The following is a 13,281-nucleotide window of genomic DNA, read 5'->3' as shown; positions in this document are numbered from 1 at the left end:
CAGTAGGATCTCATAGCAGGGAGGAAAGAGCAAGAAGTTCCCCTTCCACTGATATTTAAACTTAAGGTGCCATTCCAAAAGTTCCCAAGTCTAGTTTGTGTTAATGAAACGTAATGATAGGGTGGGGAACGACACTATGCTGTGGGTTCTTATTTTTGCTTATGAAGTAGATTGTTTAACTATGTCAATAAAAAAACATTTTCATTTTGTTGATTCATCTTTGCATAACTGCAAGATACACAAGTGTGGAATTTTGCTGACTTAAGATATGAGCACATGCTACCTGAAGTCTCTTCTGTGCTGCTTACACATTGCTGTTGACAATCCTGAGCACACGTTTCATTCTAGAAATAAAATATTTGAAATAAAACAAGTTTGTAAGTCTGAGAAATAACTCTAGAAAACAAGAAACAAACAAAACATGTCAAATGCTGAAGAGCCAGAAAATCTAATGACATCATCATAATTACATTTTGTCAGGTTTTATTTCTAGCTAATCGAGGGTGAAGGATACTAGCCTGTCAAGGACAAGAAACACTTGGGCAATATATAATTTATATGCAGCTCACTGGATTGATAGTTTGTTGAAATAAATTTATACTTCCTACAGCACAACTGTCACTGATGACTCACACAACAAATTGCTCAGTGGCAATAAGAACATGAATTCCCCCAACCATTACAAAACTACTGCGTGCCAAAGACAGACAGCAAGCTCTGCAACATACCTACATTTTGTCTTTTATAGCATGCACCTTTGCTAAGAACAGGAATACTCTACTACAAGCTGCCTCCTCTCACACTCTCTACCAGTTCAATATGAGCAAAGTCTTTGTACCCTGGTCTAACCTTAGATGGGTCTTGATACATCTACAGGTTGCACTGGGGAAACAAGCTACTACCCATCAGCTATTCCACAGTAAGTACATGAACACTGGTATGAAGCAACACTAGAAACCTTGAGTTAACTGACAATGAATCTCTCTCATGAAGAAATATAATACTTCTCTAGCACAAATATGCTAGAACTGGGATACACAAACCACTGCAAAGCAATGGATTACATTACCATGGTCAAATAGAAAATGTAAAACTTAGTTATGTTTTGAAATGAATGGAAAAGAGTAGGACAAAGGATGAGGGTCAATTTAAACAAAGCTTGTTTTAAGCAAAGCGAATGAAGGGGACAATGAAAATGTAGTGAGCCCAGCAGAACGTAGTTTTAATTATAAAGAAAAAAGTAACAGCAAGAGGTCAGACTGAATGAATACATGAGTCTTAGGTAACTTCTTCCATCAAAACTCTTTTTCAAAAATCCTCAAAATTTTGCTAAAATTTACCACTTATTGCTGAAACCCTAAAAACTCAGGCTTGCAAAGATGGGGTTTGCCTGAATGATTAACTTTGATTATACCCATGCAAAAAAATAAAGAGGGGTTTCATTCACCAGCTGACCTACCAGGTCAGTAAAACGGGTGAACACATTTGCACTGGAAACCTCTTCCTCTAGAGTTTGAGAAAAGGGGCACTTCCAGACTGTAAATTATTTACCTGAGCAAAGTTGATTGTACATAGGCTGTGCTCAGCAGGACAAGGATTTTGCATAGTAAGTCCATCCACAGAACTTTGATTCATATAATCCTCTAGTCCAAGGTGAGATTTCTTATATTTCGGTGATAAGTTCCCTGAAGTCCTACAATCATCTCTCATCTCCTTCTCTGTTCTGTAAGATATACACCTAGTTAGTTTGAAACCAGTTAAAGGTATCCAGTGTATAGGCTGAATTCTGCATAATTACACATTTAATGCGAAGCTTACATACTTACAGAGAAACACAGCACCTGTTTGAAAATTACATACTTCTACTAAGGAAAACGCATAATCTTTAAATAAGTCTACATAAAATATTTCAGCAAAAAGCCCAACACCAGTAATTGAAACTTTACTACTAAAGGCATGACCAAGCATGTAGTCTTACAAGCTTATTAACATTTCCAAATTGATCAGCTGCTTAACATTTCCTTTCAGACACAGTTTTCTGGTAGACAATTAATTAGCAAAGTAATTACCAAGTACTGAAACAGCGAACACAAATTAATGTTTTACCTCCAGAATTTGCAAGACAACATAGAAAAGCCTTAGAAGTAAAATGCCAAACTAAGCTTCTGTGCATTATCTGTAAGCATATAATTTCCATCACAGATGTACTACACATACGCTTCAATTGCTTATTTTACAAGACTCTAGAAATGAAATCAAATACTAGCTGATGATTTCCTCCTACCTCTCTGTTTTGTTCACTTGTTTGACAAGTTCCATACTAGTTGCAAAATTATGAAGAATTATAGAATCACTTGCAGTTGGTCTGAGCAGTTCTAGTTCCACCCCCTGCATTTCTGCAGTACTTCTCAGGTTTGTAGACTCTAAGATATATAAATATTATTTTATAAATATTTTTACATATACTTATATATATGTATATTTACACTTATACATGTGTATATGTATACATACACAGAAAAATTGTGTGGTTTCTTGTATATTATTTTTACATATAAGCTTTTGTCTATTAAAAACATAGAAGTGTACATATAATTGCACTATAAATCTTTTAGTGTGTATATAAAGTGTATACACACACAAGTTATGCACACACCATAGTAAAAAATTTTGCTGGTCTGTATACATGGGTTAAAATTAATGTCAATGATATATATACACATATATCAACTTGCCTTAGTATTTTGTGTTGTTTCTTTTCTTTTTTTTTTTGCCAGTGGTATGAATATAATTAAAAATTTGAACACCCTACACACCATCATTTTTCTGTAATTGCTTAAAGAATACCAAAACTATTCTTTATATCTCCCCTTCTGGCTTAAGTGGAAGGGAAAGACAGTAGTAACAGAGAAAAAAATACAATGTACTGTACAGTATTTCTGTCATTGCCAGACCAGAATCTACTGAGATTTCATTTTATTTGTTTATGTTGTATAAAACCGTACCATAAACGAATAGTCTGCTGTTACAGCAGTGATGCACGATCTGTGAACATGAACAGAAGTGAAAAATACTTTCAGTCTAGTTTTGTTTTATAGACATGAATCCATTACAAGAAACCATTTCAAAACCCTAGGATAAGAAACAGGCTTACCACTTTGAACTTGGTCCAACTGTTCCACAACTACATTTGTATTAAGTTGCTTCTGAAGTATGTTTTCATTAGACCTCAATACTCCAAAGTTTGGCTGAGGCTTCGGGAGTCTGCCTCTTCTCAGCCTCCTATTCACCATTGGCAGAGAGCTATTACTACAGGTAAAAAGAAATGCCATCAACATTGCTAGCTGTCAAAAATCAAGAACTATATGATAAAATCAGTATTTTCAGCAAAAATCGTTGTGCAGAGAAGAGATAGGAGAGGTGTAGTAGATGACAAAATGAACAGATGAAATACAGACTGTAACTGTCAGTGAAGGCATGAAGGCTATTTGGCAGAACACAAAAAAATAAAGATCAGCTACACTGGGAATTGGAACACACAAGTTTACTGCAAACTAGTATGTTCTCTATCTATAGAAATAAATGAAATATGGAAAAAACGTGAGAAGATCAGGAATGTAACACTGATCATATGAAATTAAGTTCTGGCTAATAATATAAGAACCACCTTATTTAAAATCAAAATCTCTGGTTATAATTTTTCAGAATGGTATAATCTGATAGTTTGTTCAAGCAGTCAACAAGTTGCAGTCTTCCAAATAAAGGAACATGTTCACTACCAGATTTTTCTGAAAAGCTGTTCCATCAAGCTATTTCAACATTCGCCAATATTTTAACAAAGCTAGAAAACACAATGATGTAAGATCAAATAGTTCCTTGACATCCATTTGCTCTAAATGTAGAGCACAGAGCAGCACTGACACGTAAGCAATTTGCCTTGGCCTGATTAGCCATAAAGTAGTTTGGGAAAATGGGCTTGGTAATTAGCAGCAATCCATACCAATGAAGTTCTCACATTCTTCCCTCCTCAACATAAGCATAATTTCAGAAGCTAAGAACAAGTTCTACAGTCTCCAAATCACATATCAACATCTCAAAAATCATAAGAAAAATACAAGAGGGATTTCCCATATTACATCACAAACATAAGCAGTGCTATAGGATCTCTTCCTAACGTAATTTAATCAAAAAATAAAAATAAAAATATTAAGGTACTAATTTAACCTGGTAGCGTTTTTCTCAAAATATTCTTCAACACCTGTTCCTGCATCAGTGCTTTGATCCTCTACATTAATGTTGCTTCCATCGTCACAAGGGACCAAATTCTTGGTATAAGTGGCTGAAGAAACTAAGTACTGATTAGGAGTCCTATTTTGCTCAGAGTAATCGTGGGTCACAAGGCTACTGGCCAAGTTCAATTCATCTTGAGTAGGTAACATCTGTGTCCATTCTGGTTAGAACAATAAACAAAATAGAAGAGCATAACTTAAAAGACACAAATTAATATTCAACCAATGAAAGCTGACAACAAATTCTGTATGAAAGTCTACCAAAAACTAGACTAAAAATATAATTTCAGGTTACAGCTACTTACGAAGCTACGTTCCAATTTAAAGGCCTGGAAAGATCTCTGACACCTACGCTCATTTAAGCTTGGATCCTCTCTTTTGTTCAATCTATGTGACCAACATAGATAAATTCAAACATGCCCTTCTTTAAACAGCTCTCAAAACATCTTTCTAGCACAGTGATGCAGTTGGTAGTATCCAGTAAGGTACCTTGCTTTTTCCAGCCAAGCTGCATTGCTTAGTCTCACTACATGTGTTACAATTCAGCACAAAATTCAGAACAAAACGCATAAAAGACTCCTGACCTCCTACTATGCAGCAGCATGGAGAAGAAGCATGGGGCCAGAAAGCACAAGGAAGCCTTTGTCTCAAATCAGATCATACCTTCAGTGCTTGTTTTTAACTGGAACATTGGATCACCCATTGCAAGTAAAGTCATGGCAGCTTCAGTGCTTCCATCATTAATTCCTGCAAAGTTGTTCACACACAGGTTGAAAGTCACAAGTATATTTACCAGAAATTCACTTACATGTATTCAAAAAGCATTTGACACTATCATCAGTACATCACAGAATGCATTTTTAAATTGTTGCCATTCACAGATCCAGATACTTATAGGCAGATGGCAATTCCCACTAAATTCAATATTCCCTGAGCAATATTCCCTGAAGGAACTGTAGCCCATGGAGGACATGGTAGAACAGGCTTATCCTGGATCGTGTGTTAGGAGATGTTCATGAAGGACTGTAACCCATGGGAAGGACCCCATACCAGAGGAAATGTGTGAGGAGGAAGGCACAGCATAGGCAAAGTGTTAACTGACCACAACTCCTGTCACCTTCTCCCAAGTAGGGTAGGGAATGGCAAGTCAGGAGTGAAGGAATGATGCTGAGCCTGGGAAAGGGTAGGATGGTGGGGTGTGGCAAGATGACGTGTTTTAGTCTTTTTCTCTACTTCTCACCACTCAACTCCACTTTTAGATGGCAATAAAATAAATTATCTTTTCCAAAGTGGAGTCTGTTTTGCTAAGTGATCTCCCTGTCTATATCTCAACCCATACGCTTTTTCCATTTTCTCCCACTGTCCTGTTGAGGAAGAGGATTGACAGAGTGGCTTGGTGTGCATTTCACAGCCAGGCCAACTCCGGTCAACCCACCCACCACAAATGGAAAAGAAAAAGGAACCAGTTTAATTGCATAAATCCATAACCTATAGCATTAATCCATATCCCAGTTTAAACTCCTGGTTTCCTAATCTCTATCCAGAATACATCCCTTCAGCTATCACTGACTGGTTATATAAAACAAAGCATTTCCATCCTCCAAAACAATTGTACTGAAGTAAATCAAAGGAGCACAGCAGACTTCCCCTTCTTCAACTACGATGGTAACCCATTCAATTTTAATTGCTCTTCAGAAAGACTGACAATGTATTTAAATTTCAAAGTGAAAGCTATTCTAAAAAACAATAGATCTGTAGGAGTAACGTATCTCACACAGAAAGAAAATTTTTTTCTGGAAGGCTGTGGTTACTCTTTCACTATACTAGTTTAACAGTCTAGGATATTAAAGTCAGAGACCGTAGTGATGGCAAAGCTATGAATTTACCTACTTTTTTTTATCACTTGGTCACACACCAGGTTAAGTTGTAAGTAAGCATTTCTAAAGTTTCCTCTTCTCCCAGGTACAGCTAACTGCAGCATGGAAAGCATACATGGGACATAGAAAATGCACATTCTGACCCTGAGAAACAGAACTTTGCAATGCTTGGTTCATCTACTTGATAAAGAACAGTCAGAAAGCAAATTGTTTAAGTCTCCTCCAAAATATCCAAGCATGCAGTATTTCATGAGCATTTTTCCTACAATAAATGAACTTCCTGCAATAATAACTGCTTATTAATAGCAAGTTAACGGGGAATACATGAACGAATTCGTTTCATATCTACCTTTGTCCACTTCTGGATTTTCATTTATGGTTGCTTCCTTAAACAAAAACACATCAAAGATACAAATAAGATATAAAGATATAAAGATACAGATATATAAAGAGAAAAGATATAAAATGAGTCTGCAATTTTAATCTAATATAATGGTTAATTCTCTGCCCAAAGGTTACCCTGGCTTTAAAATGGTATTTTAAATACCGACAATATTTTACAGTTTTCCATTATCAGAAGGTCAAGGCAGGTGATTGTCCCCCTCTACTCTGCCCTTGTGAGGCCCCACTTGGAGTGCTGCACCCAGGTCTGGAGCCCCCAGCACAAAAAGGATGTGGACCTGGTAGAGCGGGTCCAGAGGAGGGCCACAAAGATGATCAAGGGGCTGGAGCACCTCTCCTACGAAGGAAGGCTGAGAGAGCTGAGGCTGTTCAGCCTACAGAAGAGAAGGCTCTGGGGTGACTTCATTGCAACTTTTCAGTACTTGAAGGGGACTTAAAAAAAAAAAAAAGATGGAGCATTATTGGGCAGATAATGACAGGACAAGGGGGAATGGTTTTAAATTAAAAGAGGGGAGATTTAGATTAGAGGTTAGGAGGAAATTCTTCACTCAGAGGGTGGTAAGGCACTGGAACAAGTTGCCCAGGGAGGCTGTGGATGCCCCATCCCTGGAGGTGTTCAAAACCAGGTTGGATGAGGCCCTGGGGAACCTGATCCAGTGGGCAGCATCCCTGCCTATGACCAGCGGGTTGGAACTAGATGATTTTTGAGGTCCCTTCCAACCTGATTCTATGATTCCAACTATGATTCTATGATATGATTCTCTGACAGTAGCCACATAGCTTTGTATCTACAATGAAATCAAACAAGACATTCTTACAGTTGGTGAGGTGTTCACTTTTTCCTCCCTCTGGATCACTGGCTGGACAGATATATGAGAGAGAGTTTCTACATCTGTAGCCACTGGCACATCCGGGATATTCACAGATATATCCAGCTGTAAAAATATTTTGAAAAACATTTCAGTTCATCATCCCAAAAAGAAAATCCATCAAATGCCTTTTTTTTTTTTATATAAAGTATAGACTTAGCTGATATTGAACACCTAGTGGGATACCTCTCAAAAATCAAATGGGTTTTATTGGTTTTCTTACTACTTCTGTTTTTAAGGTTTCAGGAAAAAAAAAATCATTTCTACCCTTTTTCTATGTAAGATTTTCTAATGTAAGATTAGGGAATATACATATACACACGTACATATCATTTTACCTGTATTTTTTTTCTCTTCTCTAACACTATACTTATACTGAGAACCTCAGACATTTGACAGTTTCAGAAACAAGAACTTGAAATTTGGCAGAGAGGTTACAGTACTGCCGGAGAAATTCTTATGAAAGTCACTGTTTAATCTACATAGTTTGCAAAGCTTGCACTTTTGCTATTTTCCACTGAACTATTTAAATCTGGAAACAGCTGAGTCCTCAGGTATCTAACCATATCCTGTAATAGTATTCAAGACACCTGTGTGTTAAACCAGATAACTTGATGACCATTCCCAAACCTAATATATTCCACATCATTAAAAGGGAAATCTTTGATTCAGTAAAACTTCCCCTGAAACACCTTTGCTCTCCATTATTATTCTAGAGTTTCCCATAGTGTTTTGACTGAGCTTTAAATTCTCTTGCTGTTTCACCCTCACCAAGAAATAATGTGATTAATTCAGGATGCAAAAAAACAGGATTTCAACAGAAGAAGAGAGGAAGAAGATTAGTAGTAGTAAGCAAAAAGGAGAATTGGAGTGAAAGAAAAGAAGCAGCGATGACGACCTGAAGTATGAATGGAACTGGTTGGATAAAGAGATTTGTAAATAGGCAAGAAAACATGAGACAGGCAAAAAATAATAAAATTACATTAATTTGTAATTCATTCAAAACCAAGTACCTGGGTCAACTAAACAACCCTGCCACTGTCAAAACCATTCTTAATGAAGTAAACTAAATTAGGATAAAACAACGACCAAGTAGTAGCGGATATAATTAGAATAAAAGCTTCTGTTTGAACAATCAAAACAAATGTACATACACAGAACACAGCTACATCATACCTCCTCCATGGTTTCCTCTATCTGAACGGGAACAGGTTCAGGAGACCGAAGACCAACAGGAACAAACACTGGAGCTTTGTTTACTTCCTCTGGTGCAAAACATTCATCCTCATCATCAGGCTCAAAGTCATCTGCCTCCTCCTCTTCCTCCTCTTGAGAAGCCCGGAGAGTCACCAACGTTATCTTTGAACTTCTGTGCTCCTTCCCAGGTTTCTTTCTATGAGCAGTTTTCGTACTTTTGCCTCTCGTAACATTCTGTTTAACTTCTTGTCTTTGATTCCCCTTCTCACAGCAATCAGCCTCACATTCAGAAGCAAGAGATGAAGCAGTTCTTAGCTCCAAGCCATGCTTTGGTAGTGCTATCTGTTTCGATGACCTTCTAGACTGCCTTCTAGAGCACAGAACAAAAGCATGTTTAAAACATAATGAAGTCTAAGACTTCTCCCCTCCTGTCCCCCTCCCAAAAAAAGCACCTTAAATAAAAACAAACTCACCGAATAGAAAAGGATCACTGAAATCAACAGTACAATCTAGTTACTTCCTAACATATTGGCATTCAGATACCATTTCATCTGAAATTCAAAGCTTCATGTATGCACAAAGTGTGGATTTTAAGTGTTTATTAAGCAGTTAACAGAGCGCTGAAAAGTTGCATAATGAAGTTTACAACATACACAATTCTTTCATTAGAAACAGATGAATCAATTTTCTTTTTCAGGGACTTGGAAGTTGCATGCTTTTTAAACCATGGGAACTTTTCTAGTTCTCTGTTGCTAACACTGCACTAGGAAACGCAAACTGAAATTTTAGTTACCTACTGCCTAGAAAGTAGAACTATTAGATGATAACTAATCGTCTGCTCTTATTTCTTAGACAGCAATCTTTTGCATCAGCTAGTTACCGTTTCCATCCTCAAAATGATGGACGTGACCACTTTAGGAACCAAAAGTACTTCCAAATTCCCCACCCCCACCCACCCCCCCGCTCCCCAGAACAGCTTCCACAGTCAGCTGGTGGGGAAAGGAAACAAAATACTAGCAGACAGAACTTTCAGTACAGTTTTTGTTTCAGCAAATCCCATGGTCCCTTTGTCCCTAGGATGGGTCATTCAGGAATTTCTGTTGAGATCAAGGTGGACCCTGGAGTAGGTTTGTGGGAGTGCTGGCTATGTTCATTTAATGAGTGTACAGACAGGGTAAAAAGGCATCTGATATGATTCAGATGGAAAACATAAGTACTGACATCCTGCATGTGTTCTCTCCCTCCTCCCCCCCATCTCTCTTCCTCACCCTCCCTCACTTTCTCTCTCTCTCTCACACACTTCAAAACTATGGCTAGTAATCAAGGTCTAAAACCAAAAACAATCAGTTTAGCTTACAAGCTAAAATTAGCAGTTTTACCTTGTAAGGCCATCTGAATTTTTTTGCTGAGAGGTAGAAAGTTGAAAGTCATCTTTTTCTACTTGGTTCTCACCCTCCGATAACACCTCTGGAGACTGGAATCTACTATTCTGCCTGATTCTTTTACAGGATGCTTCTTCAATAGAGTCTATAAAATCACGTTTTCCTGTAGCCTCTGGGAAGGATGCTGCTTCCACTATTTTACTAGAGTTCTGCTGAACAGAAGAGACAGTTGCTATCGTATTAATTGCCACATATTTTTAAACTGGTTTTGGTAACAGCAAATTTAAAAAACAAAGTCTGAGGTTCTTGAACCTATGCTCAGTTGTAACCTGGTAGTTTAGGATGTTTTTTTTTTTGTTTTTTTTTGTTTTTTTTTTTTAAATTTCATACCTTAAAGCAGAATTGTCATTAGATGGTGTTATCTATGATGCCTGAATTTCCCACTGGTACTAAATAACATACCAAGTCCATGCTCAACTTATCATGAGCAGCAAAACTTCAACAACTGGAAAGATGAATTACTTCATGTTTTCTGAAACTACTTATTTATTTTAGAGAACAACATGAGGGAAGGAAAAGTTATTTTGTCTGCCCTGGGAACCAACTGGGAAAAAAACTACTGCAGAACGGAGTTTAAAAGTTATTCAAACACACACAGAAATATACCCCAAAACCTAAGCAATATTCTGTTAAGCAGGATTACATCAAGGCTCTTTCTTTTTCCTCTTTAGGAACTGTAGTTTCAGGGAACCCAAAACTTTGCTCACTTACAGTGTTTCCTTTCACAAAGTTTCTACACGTATCTATTCTCACAAAAACAGCTACTTGGGATGTAATACAACTTGAAAACAGCACACAATTCTGCTCAAAGTGCATAATTTTTTTTAAACACATTAGTAAGCATAGTTCCATCAATGATGGGTACTTGGCTAAAACACGAGAGATTTTAGTGATCTGTCTCAAAAACAAGAATCACCAGATAAACTTGATTCACTGCAGTTTTTAACAGAAAAGGAACCAATCTAGGCTAGCTCAGGACTACAGAGAATTCAAGCAGAACAAAGTCTGAAAGTTGTTCACCTACATATCAACTTAAAAGTTGTTCCATACTACTATACAAATATGGATTTTAGGTGGCATTTGATATTAGAAAGCTGCCTTAATATATATTATTCAGTGAATAACATTAAATTTATTCACAACAGTATAGCAAGTATTTATGATAATGCAGACTTCAGCATACAAACTGCAAAACTTAAGACAACACTGTACATTAAATATTTCCACAGTTTTTAGATTTTAAATCCATTAATTCAGCATCATTTCCAATGGTGAATTACAAAACTGAAAGCATCTCCTTTCATAGACATATACTGGATTTCTGTCATCTATGAGTTCTAAGAATACAAGAGGTGAGGTGTAAGCTGTTTCAAAACACATGATCAGTACTTACCATCGATACATCTGTTTTTTCTAAAAATAAATACTCTTCTGAATTTCTACTCTTGACATTGTGCTCATCTCTTCTGTTTCTACTTTCTTCAGGATGAGCTCTTTTTCTATGAGCTCTCATTAGGTTTGGCTTTGGGTTCCTGAGCGGTTCCCTTGCTTCATGCGAAGGTTTTGTATCACACTGTTTACTTTCTTCTCCACAACTTAAATTAACACTAGACCTACAAAAAATATTTTTCAACTGTTACTTCTCATGCATTATAAAACACATTCTACAAGATTGTGTCATTATCAAATATTTAGAACATCCAGTCAGAAATGAATTTAAGTGTTCTGCATTTTTATTTACTTATTTCAATTTGACTAAGGGAATAAAAAACAATGAAAAAATGATATAATTTGCTTTTCTGCAGTAGTGGACCTTTCTGTTTACTTTTGGAAAAACCTTTCAGGAAGAAAACATCATTAAAATGTTAGGCAAAGTTTCAGCTATACTACCATAGGCCCCCCACATCAATCAACTATAGGAACATTATCTTCATGAATTCCAGTGTTCAAGGTACTACTGCTTTTAAATAGGATAAAATCTCACATCTCTTCAAGCACATTCAAATCAGTAAGACATAAACGTTGAACTTTTAAACACACTTTTAAGCAAGGTAAAAAAAGGATCCAGGGAACTACAGGCTGGTCTGCCTCACCTCAGTTCCTGGGAAAATGATGTAACAACAGATGACATTGTCTACCATGACTTCAGCAAGGCTTCCAACACTATCTTCCCTAACATCCTCATAAAAAGGCTGGTGAGTTACAGGCTGGATGAGCAGACAAGGAGGTGCTCTGAAAACTGGCTGAATGGCTGGGCCCTGCATATAGCGATCTGAAGCACAGTTTCATTGGAGGCCAGTAACTAAGACTGGATCTCAGGGGTCAACAGAGGGTCCAGTCCAGCTTATCATCTCTGAATGATGCGAAGAGCCTACCCTCAGGAAAACTGCAGACGACACAAAACTGGTAGGAGTGCCTGATATATCAAAGGGTCATGCTGCCATCCAGACAGACCTGAACACACTGCAGAAGTGGGCTGACAGGATTCACATGAAGGTCAGTAAAGGGAAGTGCTGAGTTCTACACCTAGGGAGGAACAACCTGAGACAGCCAGTACAGGCAGGGGTCCCACCCAGCTGGAAAGCAGCTTGGCAGGGAAGGACCTGAGGGTTCTGGTGATCACCAAGTTAAGCATGAGCCAGTTATGTGCCCTTCCTGCAAAGAAGGCCAGTGACATCTTTGGCTGCATTAGGTGAAGTATTGCCATCAGCTGGAGGGAGGTGATCCTTCCCTCACTCAGCACTGTTGAGGGCACAGCTGGAGTGCTGGGTCCAGTTCTGGGCTTGCCAGTGCAAGAGAGACATGGACTTACTGGAGAGAACCCAGCAAATGGCCACAAAGATGACAAGAATCAGTCTCTTTTCAGTGGTGTCTAGTCACAGAACAAGAGACAAACGGTACAAACTGAAACACAGGCGTTTCCCTCTGAACATCAGGGCATACTTCCATACTGTGAGGGTGCCTGAGCACTTGCACAGGCTGCCTGGAGATGTTGCGGACTCTCCCCCCTTGTGGATCTTCAAAAGCCATCTGGACATGGTCCTGGGCAACCTGCTCGAGCACATGGCCTCCAGAGGTCCCTGCCAACCTCAGCCATTCTGTAATTCTCTGAAATTCTCCCCATCACAGAAGCAAAAAGGACTAAAATAAATCCCTTGTCTTGTGAACCCTTGCACAAAGACTGTGGGATATGATTTCAGAGAAC

General features: G+C 37.9%; 1 protein-coding gene across 5 annotated transcripts in view; it reads right to left on the bottom strand.

Annotated features, from left to right (window-relative positions):
* BDP1 (B double prime 1, subunit of RNA polymerase III transcription initiation factor IIIB) overlaps positions 1–13,281 on the bottom strand; it is a 55,832-nt gene that overhangs the window by 11,320 nt on the left and 31,231 nt on the right. For 4 of the 5 annotated variants that reach the window (XM_040539836.1, XM_040539840.1, XM_040539838.1 and 1 more), the window contains exons 26-36: positions 11,470–11,689; positions 10,014–10,228; positions 8,614–9,004; positions 7,387–7,503; positions 6,516–6,552; positions 4,953–5,036; positions 4,225–4,450; positions 3,155–3,309; positions 2,285–2,423; positions 1,552–1,723; positions 284–344 (exon numbers count right to left, since the gene is read on the bottom strand). In XM_040539836.1, coding sequence (XP_040395770.1) covers positions 284–344; positions 1,552–1,723; positions 2,285–2,423; positions 3,155–3,309; positions 4,225–4,450; positions 4,953–5,036; positions 6,516–6,552; positions 7,387–7,503; positions 8,614–9,004; positions 10,014–10,228; positions 11,470–11,689 — 1,817 coding nt within the window. The remainder of the gene's footprint in view (positions 1–283; positions 345–1,551; positions 1,724–2,284; positions 2,424–3,154; positions 3,310–4,224; positions 4,451–4,952; positions 5,037–6,515; positions 6,553–7,386; positions 7,504–8,613; positions 9,005–10,013; positions 10,229–11,469; positions 11,690–13,281) is intronic. The other variant, XM_040539839.1, reaches the window with a different exon arrangement.

The sequence above is a fragment of the Cygnus olor genome, chromosome Z, assembly GCF_009769625.2.
Source record: "Cygnus olor isolate bCygOlo1 chromosome Z, bCygOlo1.pri.v2, whole genome shotgun sequence".
Classification (NCBI taxonomy): Eukaryota; Metazoa; Chordata; class Aves; order Anseriformes; family Anatidae; genus Cygnus; species Cygnus olor.
This window is presented reverse-complemented; position numbering and strand designations above follow the sequence as displayed.